This window comes from Lissotriton helveticus, chromosome 9, assembly GCF_964261635.1.
Source record: "Lissotriton helveticus chromosome 9, aLisHel1.1, whole genome shotgun sequence".
NCBI lineage: Eukaryota > Metazoa > Chordata > Amphibia > Caudata > Salamandridae > Lissotriton > Lissotriton helveticus.
In genome coordinates this window covers 524711683-524731721 of record NC_136070.1, presented here as the reverse complement: position 1 = coordinate 524731721, position 20039 = coordinate 524711683, and the positions used below count along the sequence as shown (strand labels likewise).

Sequence of the window (20039 nt, the reverse complement as noted above, 5' to 3'; positions counted from 1 at the left end):
ATTCCCCCGACCTACTCCTTCCCTTAAAAGAGAAATGGATTGCTGATGGGTTGGAAATTGATGAGGAGGAATGGACGTATGCTCTTGCCTCTCCCCGTGAGGTGGCAATATCAGCCCGACTGCGCCTAATTCAACTGAAAATACTACACAGAATTTATATTTCATGTACGAGGCTGCAAATGATGGGAAAAGGTGGGGACGGACTCTGCAGAAGGGGATGTGGTGCAGAGGGTACCTTCTTTCATATCCTGTGGGGGTGCCGAAAACTGCAAACGTACTGGGGGAGAGTGGTGCCCTGCATGCAGGAGGTGTGGGAGATAGAAATTCGACTGGAGGCCAAAAGATGTCTGCTCAACATCTGGGAACCCACTGACTTATCGCACAGAGGGAGACTATGGGTAACACTTGGGCTGATGGTGGCGAAAAGGAACATTGCGAGGCTGTGGGGTGATCCTAACCCACCGAAACTGAGAGACTGGCAATGTGACATGGACTGGTGCATGCTGCAGGAGAAGACAGTGTATGTCTCAAGAGGCTGTCCTCGTAAATGGGTGGAAATCTGGTCCAGGTAGAACGAGTACAGGGGGAACATTTGTGAGCCTCCTCTAACCACACAGTCTAGCTCATTGGAAATATAAGGCGAACCATTGCTAACTGCCTCCAAGCATTCAAAGGCGTTTAGGTACCATACACGCACCGGAACTGCTCTGAACCTGACAGTAATGTAACTTATCGACCAAGTTAAAGGGGGGTTTGTTTTCGGTTTGTTTCCTTCTTGGATATCAAATTTAAACACTTTGACCTTATTCTCTGCGTTAATCTGTAAAATGTGACCTTCCACATCCTTCCTTATCCTTCGGGATCTCATATACTTACACTCTGCAACGCCGCCGTACCCCCGGGTTGACGGCACTGGGCTGTGTCTTTGTTCTATGAAACTAACATGGTTTTGATTGTTTGCCGGCCCGGTGGGTTGTAGGCGAGGAATGTTTGATGTGATCTACTAAATAAAGGTCTTTAAAAAAAAAAAAAAAAAAGACAAAGCCAATAGTCCTGGTTTGTTGTAGGTATAATGTTACTTGCTGTATTATAAATCTGGATGCAATGACAGAAACAGGAAATTACCAGTTGAACAGGCACACTATATTAAGCACAGGTTTTTAGCTAAAATGTTTTTAAGCCAAGCCCTTAATTACATAGGACACGCCCCTTTGAGAGAACCCCCCAGTTTTTTTATCCCACTTAAAGCCCGGACTGCAACTATCGCAACATTATCTGCACTGGGGGAGCAATCAAAGTATGAGAGATCTCACCTGGCGATGAGAACTGCCTCAGGAATCACCATGTTTGGATGTTCAGCTGGAGCAACAGGTGCGGTGGGGCACTTTGGCCCCATGGAACAAGAGACCCGGTTAGGTCGAGCTAGTGGGCCCTGTTATCTTATTTGTGGCTGGTGTGCCTCTCGCCAATGCCACAATATGTGTGGGACGACAGAATGATGCTGATGGCAGGGGCTGCCATTTTGAATATGGCAGGATCAGCCTGACAGTGGTGGACACCCCAGCCTGGCAGTGGTGGCTACAGCCCTCGGGCGGGCTGCGCTGCTGGCCGTGCCTTTGGATACTGGACTACGGCAACACTCTCTGCGCAGGGATCGCAGTTCACCTCCTCCGACTAAAGCCCACACAGAATGCCGCAGCCAGACTCGTCCTGGATCTCCCTAGAGGTACCCACATCAACCCTACCTCAAGGAAGTTCACTGGCTCCCTGTACAGAAAAGATGCCAGTTTCAGCTTTTGACTCGTGCATACAAGGTCCTACACAACTGCGGACCAGCCTACTTGAACCACCGCCTAAACTTCCAACAGCCCACCAGATGACACCTCTTCGCATCCCTTTTTCTAACCCTCAACCCTCGCATCCATCATAGCAAATGCGGATGCCTCTCCTCCTCTTCAACAGACATGGAACGAGGTACCCTGTTATCTGACCTTCTCATCTCTTTCAGAGTTCCAAAAGTCCCTGAAGACATGGCTAATTGGCTAATCATGTGGACCCTGCCAGCGCCTGCATACTCTCACGGGTGACAATATGATGCTCTACAAGTCTACTGATTGATTGACTGAAGGATGTATCCTTCCTTGGTGATAGGTCGCACGCTTTGAATGAGAACATGGATGAGCAACTGCAGCAAAGTTAGTTCTCTAAATGTGGAAGAGCAGGATATAATCCTACAAGGGACCTAAATAGATCTAGGAGGAACAATATACATACATGTGGGGTACCCTAGAGTGCCTAGGGGCAACAGAGATGAAAGTGGTATGGACCTGTTCAATTACATTTGGTAAAGATTAAGATGAGACCCTATCAAGATACATAGAGCTCACAGGATAGCAACTGCGACCCATGGGTAGAATTGTGCCCATTACTTCCAGGACAATGAGGTGATAATGGAAAAAGCATGTCTGGGAGAGTAAATATCCCACAATTGACAACTTCAAATCTTCTGGGGCTAGTCAGCGTAGGGCTTTCGTACCCATCACTGCCCACATAAGGAAATAGAAGAACATTTGATAGAGGTGGGGCCAACCCTTCAGGATCATCCTCCATTGGGCAAGAAGAACAAGCTACTTACCTTCGGTAATGCCTTATCTGGTAGAACCTCTATCTAGCCAACGATTCCTTACCTTTGAATTTTTCCAGACATCAGATTGGATCCTGAAAATATTACGTGAGCAGTACCCCTGCGCGCCGGTAGGTTGCGTTGCTCAGATCCGCAGGCATCGTCCGTGCGGAAGGGATGTTTGGGGCACCTATATAAGTGCCACCTAGGTGCACTGACATCAGTTTCTTTTCACGACTTTCCACGACCGAAGTTCAGAGCCATGAAGTACACTGACCACTGATGTGGAAGACTAGGGCCTGAAAGGGATCAGCCCTGTCCCTAGAAATCTGTTTGCAGAGCAGAGAGTATGGGTGGGTCGGTAAGGAATCTGCAGCTAGATATAGTCTCTACCAGATAAGGCATTACCGGAGGTAAGTAATTTGTTCATCGGATTGAGACTTCTAGCCGCAGATTCCTTAACTTAGAATAGATAGCCAAGCAACATCATCCCCGGTGGGTCTGCGGACCAGTTTCAAATAAGGAAGTACTTCAGGACCAAGTGGGCAAAGTGCCAGAACCTACAGACTTGACTGCCAGACAGTAATGTTTGGTGAACGTGTGCCATGAAGCCCACGTTCCTGCCTGGCAGATGTTCAGGACCGGAACTCCGCGAGTTACCACAGTGGTCACAGCTTTAGCTCTGGAGGGATGAGCTCACAAACTTTCTGGAGCTTGCTTCTTGGCCAACGCATAGCAAATTTTAATGCAGAGCACAACCCATCTGGAGGTGGAAAGCTTCTGTACAGCCCAGCATTTCTTTGCACCAACATATCCAATGAAGAGTTGGTCGTCCATCTAGAACTCTCATGTGTAGTCAAGGTAGAACTACAATGCTCTTTTTGGGTCCAGGCGGTGGAGTCGCTCCACTTCTTTAGAGGGATGTGGAGGGGCGTAAAAAGAAGGGAGAGTGACTGATTGGCATACGTGAAATGGGGTAACTACTTTCAGTAGAAAGGAGGCCCTTGTGCGAAGCACCAGTTTGTCAGGATAGACTGATGAGGAAAGCAGTGTGAATGACAAGGCATGCAGCTCACTTACTCTATGGGTAGATGTAATAGCCACAAGGAAGACTGTTTTAATAGTCAAAAGCCTGAAGGGACAATTAGGAAGAGGTTCGAAAGGAGCACACATCATGAACGTTAACATCAGATTAAGGTCCCACTGAAGCTTGATAAATTGTGAAGGGGGAATGAGATTAACGCACAAGTTACTTACCTTCGGTAACGATATATCTGTAAGAAACAGTAGTTAGTATTAGATTCCTTACCTTAGAATATCCCCAGGCGTCAGACTGGATCCGGAAACGTTTGCGTAGCAGTACCCTTGCGCGTCGTCTGCGGCTCCGCGTCCGTCGTCGGCGTCATTGGCGCTGGGATGAGGTCGCCTGATTACTTAGACGCGCCCTCGCGCGCTGACGTCAGTTCTTATACACAGCTTTTCCGCGCCAGAAACGCAGAGCCATGATAAAAACTAACACTGGTGCCATGAAACTAGGGCCCTGAAAGGGGATGACCTTAACCCTAGATATCGGTTTGCAGAACGGGGAGGATGGGTGGGGCGGTAAGGAATCTAATACTAACTACTGTTTCCTACAGATATATCGTTACCGAAGGTAAGTAACTTGTGCATCTGAAAGAAACAGGTTAGTATTAGATTCCTTACCTTAGAATAGATACCCCAGCAATACCAACCCCGGTGGTAGGTCTGCGAACCAATGATCACACCAGAAAGTCCTGGAGAACGGAACGGCCGAAGAAGCAGTCTCGCTGGACTTGGCTGTCCAGGTAGTAGTGTCTTGCAAACATGTGCAGCGAGGCCCACGTAGCCGCCTGACAAATGTCCTGCAAGGGGACTCCCCGGCCCAGGGCAGTAGTAGCCGCCGTGGCCCGTGTGGAAGGCTCACTCAGGAGGCTTCTTTCGAGCCAAAGAGTAACAAGCCTTGATGCACAAGACGACCCATCGAGAAATGGTTCGTTTGTGCACCGCCCGTCCCTTCTTAGCGCCCACGTAACCAACAAAGAGTTGGTCATCCACCCAGAACTGGCGTGTGCAATCCAAATAGAATGAGAGAGCACATTTTGGGTCCAGACGGTAGAGCCTCTCTTCCTCTTTCGAGGGATGCGGAGGTGGAAAGAAGATGGGCAAAGTGATAGACTGCCCGATGTGGAAGGCTGTGACTACCTTGGGCAGGAAAGAGGGTCGCGTCCGCAACACAACTTTGTCCGAATGGACTGAAAGGAAAGGAGGCTTAGAAGAAAGGGCCTGGAGCTCACTCACTCTCCTGGCAGAGGCGATGGCAACCAGGAAAGCGGTCTTCAGAGTAAGGAGGCGAAGAGGACAGTTATGAAGTGGCTCAAAGGGAGCGCACATCAGAAAGGTTAGAACAAGGTTCAAGTCCCACTGAGGCATCACAAAAGGAACTGGAGGAAACATATGAGTGATGCCCTTCAAAAACCTATTTACAACCGGGGATTTGAACAAAGAAGGCTGATCAGGTAGCCTTAAGAAGGCGGAAATGGCCGAGAGGTAGCCCTTCAGAGTGCCCAGAGCAGAGCCCTGCTGGGCAAGAGAAAGAAGAAAGAGGAGAACCTCTGAAAGAGGGGCAGAAAGGAGATCCACAGCCTTTGCTGTGCACCATGCCACAAATTTGTTCCACCTGCAGACGTATACCCATTTTGTGGAGGGACGCCTGGCTGCCAGAATGACATTACAGACTTCAGGAGGCAAGTCAAATGGCCTCAACTGCTGCCGCTCAATCTCCACGCATGTAAGTGGAGACTGGACAGATTCGGGTGGAGGACCGTCCCCTGCTGCTGCGACAGAAGGTCCTCCCGAAGGGGTAGACGAATCGGGGGATCGACAGACATGCTGAGTAGCTCGGGATACCAGAACCTCCATGCCCAGTCCGGAGCCACAAGGATGACTTGGGCCCGGTCGCGCCTGATCTTCTTCAGCACTCTGGGCAGAAGTGGTATAGGCGGAAAGGCGTACAACAGACCGCAACTCCACTTGCGACGAAAAGTGTCTCTGAGTGAGTGCCGCCATGGAAATTCCAACGTGCAGAACTGATGACATTGCGCGTTCTCTTCTGTGGCGAATAGATCTAACCAGGGCTCTCCCCACTGCTGAAAGAGGCCTTGCGCAACGTCCGAGTTCAGACGCCATTCGTGATCCATCATGCACCGACGGCTGAGTTCGTCCGCCCTGGCGTTCAGCGAACCTGCCAGGTGTTGAACCACCAGGGTCACGCCCTGATGTTCCAGCCACTGCCAGAGGCGCAGAGCCTCCTGGCATAGGGTCCACGACCCCACCCCGCCCTGTTTGTTGCAGTACCATATGGCGGTGGTGTTGTCCGTGAATACCTGCACTACACTCCCCCGGACAGAGGGGAGGAATGCCTTCAGTGCAAGACGGATCGCCCGCAGCTCCAGAAGGTTGATATGGAGCTGGGACTCCGCCGGAGACCAGAGGCCTCTGATCTCCGCCTCTCCCATGTGGCCTCCCCAGCCCTGGAGGGACGCGTCCGTCACAACTACGTGCTCCAGTTGGGGTAGGTAGAGGGATCTGCCGCTGACCCAATATCGGTCCGTGAGCCACCACTGCAACTGTCTTGCAGTGCCCTCTGAGATCAAGACATGGTCGGACAAGTTGCCCTGATGCTGGGCCCACTGAAACTTCAGGTCCCACTGCAGAGCCTGCATACGCCACCTGGCATGATGCACCAGAAGGATGCAGGAGGCCATCAGCCCCAGAAGCCACAGCGCCAACCTGACCGAGATTCGGGATAAAGACTGAAAGATCGGAATCAGAGCCTGAATATCCCGAACCCGCTGTTCGGGAGGATAAACCCAAAACTGCGCCGAGTCTAGAACCGCTCCGATAAAGAGGAGCTTCTGAGAGGGACACAGGTGCGACTTCGGCACATTGATGGAGAACCCCAGCAGGTGCAGGAGGTCGGCCGTAGCCTGGAGGTGGCTGAATACTGTCTGGGGTGAGTCCGCCTTCAACAACCAGTCGTCGAGGTAGGGGAAGACTGAAACCCCTAACCTGCGCAGATGAGCTGCGACCACCGCCATCACTTTCGTGAACACCCGGGGGCACTGGTAAGGCCGAAGGGGAGCGCGATAAACTGAAAGTGCTCGTGGCTTACTGTGAACCGCAGGTAGCGCCGGTGGGCCGGCAGGACGGGGATGTGGAAATAAGCGTCCTGCAAGTCCATCGCTACCATCCAGTCTCCCGGGTCCAGAGCAGCTAAGACCTGAGCCAGTGTCAGCATCTTGAACCACTCCTTCCGGAAGAAGCCGTTGACGTTCCGCAGGTCCAAGATAAGGCTTAGGCCCCCTTTGCCCTTCTTGGGAACCAGAAAGTAGTGGGAACAACAACCACACCCTACTTTTGGCCAGGAACGCGATCGATGGCCCCCTTGGCCAAGAGGGCCGCAACTTCCTCTCGCAGAAGATTCAAGTGATCCCCCAACACGCGGTGGTACTGCGGTGGAATGGCTGGAGGGGTCGCCTCGAAGGGGAGGGAGTAGCCCCTTCGGAAGATTTGCAGCACTCACCTGTCCGATGTGATGTTGCGCCAGTGGAGGAGGTGATGGCGAACCCTGCCCCCTTACTGGCGTCACGTGGGCCTGAAAGCTCGGACTAGGAGGGCTTTGAGGCGGATGCTGCAGGGGTAGATGTGGACTGGACTCGCCGTTGTCCCCGGGCACCGCCACGGCGGTTACCACATCCGCCACCGCGCTGGATGTTAGTCTGCGGGCCGTGGTTGGCAGGACGTGTGGGGGCGCCCCTTCCTTGGCCAGGAAAGGGGCGAAAGGCAGCAGATTGCTGGCGCGGGCCGACAGGCCCAAGGACTTGGCCGTAGCCCTGGAGTCCTTAAAGCGCTCAAGCGCACTGTCTGCCTTGTCGCCAAAGAGGCGACGGCCATCAAACGGCATGTCCATAAGGGTGTTTTGGACATCAGCCGAAAAGTTGGCAGACCTCAACCAGGCGTGGCGACGAATCGCCAACATCGTTGCTATCGCTCTACCCAGCAAGTCCGTTGTATCCAGCCCACATCGGATGGAGTACCGTGCCGCATCTCGACCCTCCGCAAAGGCTTGGGCGAGTTTAGTCCGGGCCTCCTCCGGAAATTGTGGCAGCACGTCCGCGACCGTGTCCCACAGAGAGTGGGTATAATGGCCCAAGAGGCACGCGGTGTTAACGGACCGCAACCCCAAACTCAGGGAGGAAAACATCTTTTTGCCATACTGTTCATACCGCTTGGATTCCCGATCGGGGGAGCCGTCGGGAATGCGGTCTGGGAGTTAGCAGCCTGTATGACCAGGCTCTCGGGAGTGGGGTGGGTGGACAGGGAGCAAGGGTCGCCCGGAGCAGGGCGGTGGCGTCTGGCCACGCTCCTATCTACAGGGAGACCTGTAGCGGGCCTGGACCAGGTGCCCAGAATAACGTCAGACAAGGCCTCATTAAACGGCAACAGAGGCTTCGAAGAGCTTGCTCAGTGAGGAGGTTAGTCCTCACGGCCGCGACGGGGAGTTCAAGGGATAAGGCCTTGGCCGCCTGTGTCAACACCACACTATAGGCAGCCCCCTCCTCCGTATCCACGGTAGGAGGGGAGACAAAACCAGTGTCTGGCGAAGTGTCGAAACCACTGGCATCCCCTAGCTCACCTGCCCAGTCCTGATAAGACTGGCACTCACTTGCCAGAGGGTCCTCAGACCCCTCCCAATCCGCCTCGCCCCCATCTCCTGGTACTCAGGGTCAAAAGATAGGGCTGGTTCATAGAAGAAGAAATCTCCCATCGGCGTTGAATGCTGCGTCGGACTTGGGTCGAGGGGGGGACCGGGGACGACGTCGTCTGTGGACGGCGCCGGAGGCAACACCCTAGGGGCCGGCGCCGGCGAGGTCGTAAGGTCGACCGGCGACGACCCGGATCCGGAACGGGATCCAGCGGGGCCCTGCGGCGCCGGGACCGAAGTCGCCGACGGCACCAGGGCCGAAGCACCCGACGGCGCCGGGGCCAAGGCACCCGGCCCGCTTGGGCTCCCAGTCGGGGCCGTTTAGCCCGAAGGCGCCGCGGAACCCGACGGAGCAGTGAGCGACCTCATGGCCGTGAGGAAGGCGTCGATCTCCACCGGCGTCGCGTTCTGCCCAGGGACTGGAGGGTAAGGAGCAGGCAGCGATGCCCGAACCCCCGGCCTCGTCCCGCGAGCGTCGGGGGGGGAGTCGGAAGAGCGATGTCGCTTCTTCGACTTCTTATGCCTCTTACCTGAGGACTTGGAGCTCGAGGAGTGGTGACGATCCTCCGAGCCGTGATGACAGCGGCCCCGCGATCGGTCCCTCGACCACCTTCCGGACCGGGACCTGGAACGGCGCGGGCCGACTGCCGGAGCTCGAGGCGCTTGCGGGACCGCTCCCGCCTAGCCTTCGACCTTAAGGCCCGGCAGTCGGGGCACGACTTGTCATCGTGGTCGGGCCCCAGGCAATGAAGACACTGGCGATGGGGGTCGGTAACCGACATCAGTCGGTTGCAGTTGAGGCAGGGCTTCAACCAGGGCATCCCTACCGGCACCGTCGGAGTCGTTCGACTTCGAATAAAGATCAAAAATGATCGAAAAAGTTTAGACAAAAATTGTCTAAGGATACCACTATTTCCGGATCGGCGCTTGCTGGCACGGAAAAAATAGGAACGGACGTCAGCGCGCGAGGGCGGCGTCTTAAGTACTCCAGCGACGTCATCCCGGGGCCAATGACGGACGAGGAGCCGCAGACGACGCCTACGTTCAAGGGTACTGCTACGCAAAAGTTTCCTGATCCAGTCTGACGCCTGGGGATATTCTAAGGTAAGGAATCTAATACTAACCTGTTTCTTTCAGATAAGACCTTTTAGAAACCTATGTACAATAGGGGATTTGAACAGAGAGGGTTGGGCAGGCAGCCACAAAAAAGCAGAAAGAGCAGACGCATATCCTTTAAGAGTGCCCAGAGCCTAGCCCTGCTGGGCAAAGGAAAGAATGAAGAGTAAAACTTCAGAAAGGGGATTAATGTATTTTTCTGCACACCATGCCACAAATGTTTTCCAAAAGCAGGCATATACAGCCTTGGTGGAGGGACGCCTGGCTGGCAAAATAACATTACAGACTACGAGAGGAAGGTCGAATGCTGTCAACTGGTGCTGCTCAGGATCCATGCAAGAAGGCGGAGACTGGACAGGTTCGGGTGGAGGACCCTCCCCTGCTACAGCAACAGAAGATCCTCCCGAAGAGGCAGCCTGATCGGAGGATCAATGGCCATGCTCAGTAGCTCGGTATGCCTGACTCCCAGTGCCCAATCCGGAACCACAAGGATGACTTGGACCAAGATGTTCTTCATCTTCTGGAGAACTCAAGGCAGGAGTGGTATGGGCGGAAAGGTGTATAGGAGGCCTGTGCTCCACTTGAGACAAAAAGCATTTCCAAGCAAGAGGTGCCTTGGAAACTCCAACACACAAAACTGCTGACATTGGGCGTTCTAAGGGGAGGCAAACAGATCTAACCAAGGCTCTCCCCACTATTGAGAGAGACCTTGCGCAACCTCCAGTTTGAGATGCCACTTGTGATCCACTAGGCATCAACGGCTGAATTTGTCTGCCCTGGCATTCAGAGAGCCCGCCAGGAGTTAACCCACCAGGGATATGCCGAGCTGTTCAAGCCATGTACACAGACGACAGGAGTATTGACAAAGGGTCCTTGACCCTCCCCGCTCCGTTTGTTGCATTACCACATGGTGGTGGTATTGTGCGTGAGCACCTGCATTAGCCTTCCCTTGATGGAAGGCAGAAAGGCATTCAAAGCCAGTTGCATGGAGCTCCAGCAGGTTGATATGGAGTCAGGCTTCTGCTGGAGACCAGAATTCTCTGATCTCCACCTCATCCAGATGTCAGCTCCATCCCAGGAGTGAGGCATCTGTCACTACTGTGAGATCTGGTTGGCAAAGGGAGAGGGGTCAGCCTCTGACCAAAACTTAGTTTGTGAGCCACCATTGGAGATCTTTCACCATTCCCTCCGAGATCTGGACCATGTCAGAAAGTTTCCTCTAATGCTGTGCCCATTGAAACTTCAGTCCCACTGCAGAGCCCACATATGCCACCGGGCATGAGTTACTAGCAGAATGTAGGAGGCTATGAGTCCCAACATCCTCAGGGTTTGCCTCATCGAAATCCAGGGTAGAGGCTGAAACATCAGTATCATAGCCTGAATATCCTGGACTCGCTGCTCTGGAGGATAAGCCTGAATTTGCACTTTGGTCAGAAACAGCTCCAATGAAATGGAGTGCGAGAGGAGTCTGGTGTGACTTTGGCATGTTGATAGTGAACTTCAGTGAGTGCAGGAGGCTCGCCGTAGTCTGGAGGTGGGAAACAACAGCCTGGGGTGAGCTGGCCTTCAACAGCCAGTCGTCGAGATAGGGGGAGACTGGCACCTCTGAACTCCGCAGATGAGCTGCAACCACCTCCATGGTGAACCCATGAGGGACACTGGTAAGGCCAAAAGGGAGCACAGTGACCTGAAAGTGGTTGTGGCCTACCATGAACTACAAGTAACGCCGGTGGGCAGGCAGGATGGGAATGTGGAAATAGGCATCCTGCAAGACCAACACTACGATCCAGTCCCCTGGGTCCAGGGCAGACAGGACCTGAGCTAAAGTTGAGGGCCCACAGGTTTAGGATAGGGCAAAATCCTCTGTTGTTTTTGGGAACCAAAAGGTAGCTGGAATAACAACTACAACCTACTTCTGGCATTGTCACCCTCTCTATGGCTTCCTACCTGCCGCCAACTGGATGCCCATGCTAGTTATTGGTAGATTAGGAGGGTTTGGAGGCTTCAGCTGCTGGGGGGAAGGGGGGATGGAATGACCAGACCACTGGTTGCCTGACCCACAAGGTCTGTGGATACTACGCCCTTGGCCAGGCAGAGGCTGGGCAGCACGCGCAGCTCGGTGGCTGGGACGGAATTGGAACTGCTGGAAGCCCCTTCCATTGCCACGAAAGGAGGATGAAGGGTGAACTGGGGCCATAGAAATTCCCAAGGACCTGGCCGTAGCCCAAATGTCCTTTAAGGACTCCGGCACTCAATCTGCCTCGTTTCTGAAGAAGCAGGTACCATCAAAGTGCAGGTCCATAAGAGAGGATTGGCCATCCCCGGAAAAGCCAGTCGTCCTCAACCAGGCGTGGTGCCTCAAGGCCACCGTCGATAAAACCGCTCTGCCCAGAGAGTTGGTTGTGTTAAGTCCAATGGATAGTGAACTTCACTGCATCTCTCCCATCGTCAACAGGCCTCTGCTGAGACCGTTGGCCAGACCAGCACAACTGTGTCCCACAGAGCACGTCAATAATGGCCCAAAAGGCATACAGTGTTCACGGACTGCAATGCCAGACATCATCTTCCCCAAAAAGTCCAGCCTCTTGAATTTCCTATCGAGGGTCGCAGGAGGGAATGCACCTTGGGATGTCGAGGCTTGGGCCACCAAGCTCTCTGAAGTAGGGGTTTGGGTGAGGACGTTTGGGTCCCATGGGACCGGGAGGTGGCTAATCACCCTCTCAACATGAGCCCCTGTGTGGGGTTTGGACTAAGTCCCCAAAAGGACATCAGTGAGGGCGTCATTGAACAGGAGTAGCTGGTCTGATGGCAGGACTCCTGGTTGCAGCACCTCTGTCAATACATTAGTATTGACTGCCACTCAGGGCAACTGAAGGTCGAGGACCTCAGCTGCGATCCACACCACCACTGCATAAGAAGCTCCCCTCTCTATAGCCATGGTAGGAGGAGAAATCATACCAGTATCTAGAGAAGTATCCAGTCCGCTGTCTTCACCAAGCTCCTCACACCAGTCCATGTTTGAGTTTTCTTCCCATGTCTGATATTCCACAGGGTTCAGCGAACCCTCCCATTCCTCCCCGAATCATAACCTAAGCGAACAGGGCTGAGGTTCCAGGGAGCAAAGGATCCTGTTGGCGTTGGATACAAAGTCCGGCTCTGTATTGTAGTCGAGGATCAAAATGGTGATGGCACCGCCAGTAGAGTCAACGTCGGGGAAGGTCGAGATGATGCAACCGGCGCCAGTCCAGATCCAGGAACAGATCCTTCGGGCACAAGCCTCTGGTGCAGATCCAGATGGGGCCCCTTCTGATCCCGCAGGGCCCAAAAGCGTGCTGGTGGGGTCGAGCTGCCGAAATATGAGGTGCATGGCCTCATAAAACTTTTAGTTGTGCGGGGGTTGTTCTGGCACCCGGAAAGTCGGGGAGTTGAGGAGTCTGCCCAGGCCTTAAATGGTGACGTTCACTCGTCTAGTCAGCTGACAGACAAAGAGAAGTCGAATACCTCTTCAACTACTTCTTCTTGTGTCAACGTTTACCCGAATGTCTAGAGGATTTGGAGTAGTGCGAGGATCTCAGACTCTGCAATCGCTCCCGGGACCTTGCCCTCGACTGGGACCTTGAGTGTCACAACATAGCCTGTCAAGCCACCGTGAGTTTTAAAGACCACTACCGCAAGGCATTAGGGTTCATGGCACAGCAGTCGGAGTACGACTTCAGCTCGTGGTTGAGCTCCAGGCACCACAGACAACCAAGATGCGAATCTGTTACCAGCATTGATTGTTAACAGGCTGGCGCGGAAAGAAAAGAACTGACGTCAAGGCACCTATACGGGTGCTGCAGACGTCACTCCTGGTGCGAAGGATGCACAAGGAGCCGAACTATGCCACCTAAAGGCATGCAAAGGTACTGCTCACGAAAAATCTTTCAGATCCAGTCTGACACCTTGAAAATTCAAAGGTAAGAAATCTATCAGATGTAACATTTTCTCAATTTGCTGGAAGAGGTGCAGCCCATCTTGAAGCTGGAATCAGAAGAGTAGCTCAACTTGTCCAAAATATCTGGTTGCGGTCGGCCTCAATCTAGCCAAAACAGGCAGTAGTTACATGATGGATCAGAAACTTTCAAGGTTGGGTGGCGAGCACGGTGAGCGGAGAGGAAGTGATACAGCATCTTCTTAAAGTAATTTGAGACTGCAGGAATAACTAACTTGTATAGAACATATATCTTGATGCGGAGTGTGGATCCTGTTGGTTGGGTCTAGAAAGAGTCAAAAGACATTGGACCTACAAAAAAGGATCAAGGTATCTATGTTCATGGTGGCAAGTTAATGGAAGTTAGTTCACGTTCTAATTTGTCTCACACACTTTGGATGACGTCTCCCTGTAGAGATTTTATAGAGTGATATACAGACTGTGTGCTCTAGAGTTTATGCATATTCTCAAGATTGTGTCATTGCGGGAAGAGTATTGAGGTGGAAGGAAGGTATGCGGAGGTCACACACCCAGATTATTGCTCTACTTTAGTCTTCCTTCCTGGTGGAGAGTGGGGTGAAGGGAGTTTAGATGACACACTAGCTTTTATACATTACATACTCATCCAAGGTCACCACTTATAATGTAAGAGGGTCTCAATATACCAACAAAGTTCCCAAGTAATTTGTAGGAAGCAACTGCCCTTATTTATTATTTTATTTATTTTTTCCATTTGTTAAGCGCACTGTTACCGGGCGGTGTCCTGGCGCTAAAACGATACAGTTATCTCCCAGAGGCAAAGAAAATTACTAAAGGTTAAAAAGCCATGTTTTGATATTTTTCCTGAAGGTTAGGAGGTCATTACTTTGTTTAAGGGCAAGGGGCAGTTCATTCCAGATGTTGGTTGCTCCATGGAAGAAGCTGCGGCCTCCCCATCGGGCTTTCCTAATACGGTTAGTCATGACCAGGCTTTTATTAGCAGATCTTAATTGTCGCCCTGGTTTGTACAGTAGGAAGTGTTCTTGAAGGAAGGATGGACCTAATCCATTTACTGCCTTAAATACCATACAGAGAGCCTTAAACATGACACGTTTCCGTATTGGGAGCCAGTGTAGCTTTTTTAGTTCCTGAGTTACCGATGCAAACTTCGGTAGGCCCGTAATCAGTCGGGCAGCAGCATTTTGTAGCGTTTGTAGTTTGTTCAGAACTCCCTGCTGGGCTTCCAAATATATGCTATTGCAGTAATCAAGGCGGGACAGCACAAGTGCTGTCACCACCGTTTTCCTACTATCACTGGAAAGGAAGGGAAGGATTTTCCTGATGGTTTTAAGAAAGATCTTTGCTTCTTCCAGGTGGAAAATTCTATTAAGCACCTACCAGATGCTACTTTCACCCTGGTTGTTCTATTAATGACATATATCTATCACACTTCGCTGTAGGTAGCAGGATTGAGAGTGCTCATGGGGCATTTGTGTTTCTTCACTGAGTCGGGGGTTAGGGAGTATAAGGAAGGCTGCTAGTTGGTGGTCAATGGGTCGCAGAGAGACCATATTACTACACTCACCATCAGGAACAAGAGATGTTTTTTGTCATAGGCAGTCTATAAGATAGCAGACTTTGCCTCATGACTGCTGGTCAGAGGGGAGATTTTAGTCTTGTCATGTGCCTACAGTGGGATATGGCAGAGAGGAAGAGTGGCAATCTCCACGGAAGGGAGACAATGGTAGAAGGATATGGGACTGTTCGAGGCACCCTCTTGGTACTAATTGCTTTAAATATTCTGTGATTCACTCACCAAAATCAGGAAATGGCTTTCTGTTAGTAGACCTGTGATCGATGGGGTCAATAGAAGACCTAAGCCCTAGGACTCTTGCCGACTGTCGCCCATTAATTGGGAAATTAAACTGGCCAAATCAAGGGCAGATGGAGTGAAGGGCGAGATTGAGACTGAAAGAAGTCCTTTTAAAAGATCAAGCTGTAATCAACACTGTTAGGTGCTAGATTAAGGAATACCTAGTCCATAATGACAAGGGAGAGGTTTAGAGGCAAATTCGGTGGGATAAACTGAAAGAAGGATCCTGAAAATAGCTAGTCTGAGACCACTGAGAGATGCTTTGTTGACTAACCGTACACAAGAGTTGCCAGCGATGGAAGCTCAGCAAAAGGTCACCTGGCCTCTGGTAGCGTACTGTCTTTATGGGGAAATGGTTTTACAAGTAAACATTAAGGCTTGAGGATTTTCTACTGAAACCAGCATTCTTCCGTAAGAAAAAGACTTACGCTAGAGCGTTCACAGGAACTGTACCAAGGATTCGGAATGCGCTCCCACCGAACATCAGAAGAATCACCTATTCTCCACGATTCAAAAAGGAGACCAAGTCCTTTCTGATGGGTACATTTCTCTCATATCAAACAATGTGGTGAACATAACAATTCTATAACCAGCTTGGATATAGAAGAATCAGGAATGACCCTATCTTAAATCTAATGTACGATTCGACAATCTAGACTGTAATCTATTGAATTGATTTCTTTTTCTCCTCATTAAGTTTGTTTTATGTATGGATAAATATATGCCAATGCTAATGGAATTCATAGACATGCTTTTAATGTGAAAGAACTGATATCTGCTGATTTTGAAGGCAGTTTAAATGTAAAGCGCTCTAACACCCATACCCTGGGTATGGTTCGCGCGATAGAAAACACTGAATAAATAACTAAATAAATAAATACGGCTCTGCAAGGGGGTTAACACAAATTAAATTTTGGTGAAATGAGGAATAGAATTACACAAGGAGCAGACTGCTGTTAAATAATCTGGGTGCACATCAAGCCTACAGAAGTAAAAAACAAGATGAGGAATAGGCACACATCATGAGTAGAGAAACAGAAGGGCTTTCAGTATTGTTATCAGACCCTTTAGATAGGAGAGACCTCAGATGAGCAGGCCAAACAACTGTATTGGGACTCTGCAATGCAATGCTAATCAAGCTTTGCAAGACAGATGCAGACTACTTTGCGGCCTGATCACCGTAAAGCAGGGGTCTTAAAACTGGGGGTGGGCCTCAAGTGATACCTGTGGTGTCCACCAGGCTCTGGCCAAAAGAAGCATTATGCTGATAACAGTGCTTTGTTGTAATCAAGCAGCAGTAAACCGCTCTGTAATGGGCGATCACTAACATCTTATCATTTATACCCTAGCTGGGAGTAAGGGTCAAAAGGGAAGGGACTCCAAATATTCCTCAGAGTCCCCACCCCCGGTTCTAATATCCACACTGTGGCTACTTGTACATGTTACTAAGGCCAGAATAGTATGTTTGGCAACCATGCAGTTTTAAAACGATATGAGAACTCCACTGAAATGTTTAAGTAAGTCTAGACACATTTAAAGATTACCAATTTAATCGAATAATTGTAAAACATTCTGATGGGGGGGGGCATGATTTTTTCCTTATTTAGGGTGGCGCTGCATTAAAACATTTAAAGACCACTGCCGTAAAGGAAGCATTGCGCACAATTAGTAGTATAAACAGGCTACAGCTTCTGGGTCGTATGGTTTCATAACTGCATTCTACAGGACGTTTGCCCAACAGCTAGGCCCCCTTTCTAACAAAATTACTTAATATATTTAGTGAGTACTAATGTATAAGCCTTTCTATAGAAGAGGCGACAATATTGTTGATCCATAAACAACATAAAGATCTTACTTATTGTTCATCTTGCTCACCTAAAACCGTACTCAATTTAGATGAGAAATATTTTACTAAACCTTTGGTGCATAGACTGAATGAGGTGATGGCTTCCCTAATTCAAGTGGAAAAAGTTACCATTGCACATGAGCGAAGTACTGGAGATAACATGGAAAAGGCCCTTCAACTGTTCGACATAGCTATGCATGGTGGGGTGAGTGGCCCTGTGTTACTTAGATACTAATATGCTGCTGGTGTTTTTCAAAAATAGTGGAAAGTTGTCGGAGTCCCTCCTTTCTGTTCAAATCATAAGTTTGTCTATTAAAATGAGATTCATCCCACTGTGGAAAACAAATTTAAACTTGTCATTTCTACAATCGGGTGGCAATGGCAACACTGGCTTTTTTAAGGCCTGCTCACACGGTGTCCTTCCTTTGGCACATGGGTGAAACTCAAATCCAGTGAATCAGTGGAGGGTTATGCTGAGATCCAGCAGCTGAGCAGATTCAAGGTACATCCAAGGTACATTTTCCCAAAACATTACACTTACTGGGCCTCCCTTCCATTCTAAGCTTAAACACTGCTTGACCTATCCTGCTGCCAAACACCTGCTACTCATTAGTCTGGAAAATGTGCCTTGAACTGATCCATTTCTGTGCTGGGATTCCAATTTAAAATCTCTTCAGCCACACATCCACCTGACCAAGGATGAGGTCGAGTTCAGAAAACCCATGAAAAACCTAACTGTTGTGGATAAAATTCTATCTGTCCGTCATGAGATTCCTTTCCCACCAGCCACTTACAGCCACTATTTGTCCAACTGTACCCTAACCATTATTTGTATCTGACAAGCTGCACAGATCCATCAAAGTACCTTTGAATTGATTCATACCTGCACAGAGAGTGTGGGTGGATCCTTTTTCTCTGACTTCATCTCTATGACAGCTACCTTAGGTTTTTGTGCATTTGGTTGTGGCCTTGGAAGAGAGTCTGGGACTGATGTAGTCACTGTCACTGGGTGTGGTCTCATTACAACTACTGAAGCAGGGTGTGGTGTTGCAACATCCATTTGGGATTGTCCTAAAAAATGACAAGCATTTATTAGTAAAATAAAAATCAAATGTGCCCAAAACTGTTTTTAGTAATAGTAGAGAATTAAACTGGTTCTTCACAGATCCCTTGGCTATTACCTCAAGAATAATACAAGCTACAAAATACATTACTCACATACGAATGGGTGAAAGTTCTAGTGATCACTAAATTGTTAGTGATGCTGCTTTTGAAAGTGTTGTTTACAGCCAAAACCTATTTTAAAGAATCGTTAGAGTTCCAAGTTGGTCCTCTCCACTCCTACTGTGACTGGTTCACCAAAGAGTTTAAACAATCTGAGGGCATCTTCTCTTGTTGTTTATCTATGTCTGGTCTGATCTAATCAACACATTGTGGAAGCAAAATGAATAGTTTGAGATGTCAGTAAATAGTAAGAAAGGGAATTTTAGAAGAGATCTGAGTAGTACTAAAAGCATGAACATGGGATCAAATACTCAAGTGCCTTTTAGGGACTAGAATCATGACAGTACTTAGAAACTTACTTTTAGACATTTCCCTTATTATCCAACTACCACTGAGCTGCTTATCTGACTGTAGCAGAGCTACATGGATCGCTTTGAGATAAAGCATTAAGCACATCCCTAAGGCCAAATGGTCACCCTAGTGAACCAGTTTAAGACTTCTTCCAAGTATTGGCAACACATTCTACTGAATTAAATGAACTGTGCATTCGCCCAACAGTAAGATCTAGCAACAAGATGATGTACCAAGGTTTTCACTATCAATTAAGAAGCGTCGAAAGCCTCAATTGTCCGGATACCATCCAACATGTGTTATTCATGTTACCGCCAACATTTTGGGAAAACTCAATTCAACCTCTTTTAAGAACTGGATATAAAATGCCCAAAGTTACTCAAATTGACAACTTTAATTAGTAGATTACAAGTTATAGAACCAAATGTACAGATAAACAGCACCTTATTAAACTTTATTGTGATTCCCTACAAAGTAGACTATGTTTAAATTGAGCACATTGGGTGAAAACTGTACTGTATATAACCACAGATGTTAAGCAGGTCAACATTCTTGGATTTTCTTTTCAATTTTATTTTGATACACATACAAACCTTTCAAAATTAAGCTCCTTAGGTGCTAAATACTAGCGAGTGACTTGCACACTACCCACAATTTAAAATGGAATTACTAGCTAGGGTGGTTAAGAGCCTCCAGTTATTACTCAATAAAATTGGTGATTTAGGTTTCTTGCCAAGATGTCTGATTAATCAAATTTCACAGTCTTGTTCCCAAGAGCTAGAAAGTAGAAACACTTCTGGATCAATTGCCTTTGGTCAGCACTTATGATCCAGAGTCTCGTATTTAAACTAAAAAAAATCTTTGGTACCTTAGGTGGACATGGTTTTAACTGAACCTTCTGGAGTTAATGAGGACTACAGTTTGCAACTGTTGAATCAGGATTTGATGAGCAATTTGTTCATAGTAAAATAATTACACGTTAAGGCAGACCTAACTCATACACGCCAGCAAAGTGTTGGGCTTCTTCAATGTATAAATCAGTCATGATTATTAACAACAAGATAAGGAGAGTCATGCTAGGGTGGGGGCTAAAAATCTCTCCTAAAGAGCTTTATCATAAAGAAATAATAGGTCACTCTTTAGATTTCCTTGTTGAAACATCCTTGTATTTCTGGTCAAATGGGTTACACGTATGATTTGCACAGAAAACATAAGTGGGACTACTAAAATCATCTAGCTTGATACAGTTCATCATCACTTGATCCAAACACC

General features: G+C 49.2%; 1 protein-coding gene across 3 annotated transcripts in view; it reads right to left on the bottom strand.

The window, feature by feature from the left end:
• KIAA0586 (KIAA0586 ortholog) overlaps positions 1–20039 on the bottom strand; it is an 813007-nt gene that overhangs the window by 409248 nt on the left and 383720 nt on the right. For all 3 annotated transcript variants that reach the window (XM_078660379.1, XM_078660377.1, XM_078660378.1), the window contains exon 16: positions 18076–18263. In XM_078660379.1, coding sequence (XP_078516505.1) covers positions 18076–18263 — 188 coding nt within the window. The remainder of the gene's footprint in view (positions 1–18075; positions 18264–20039) is intronic.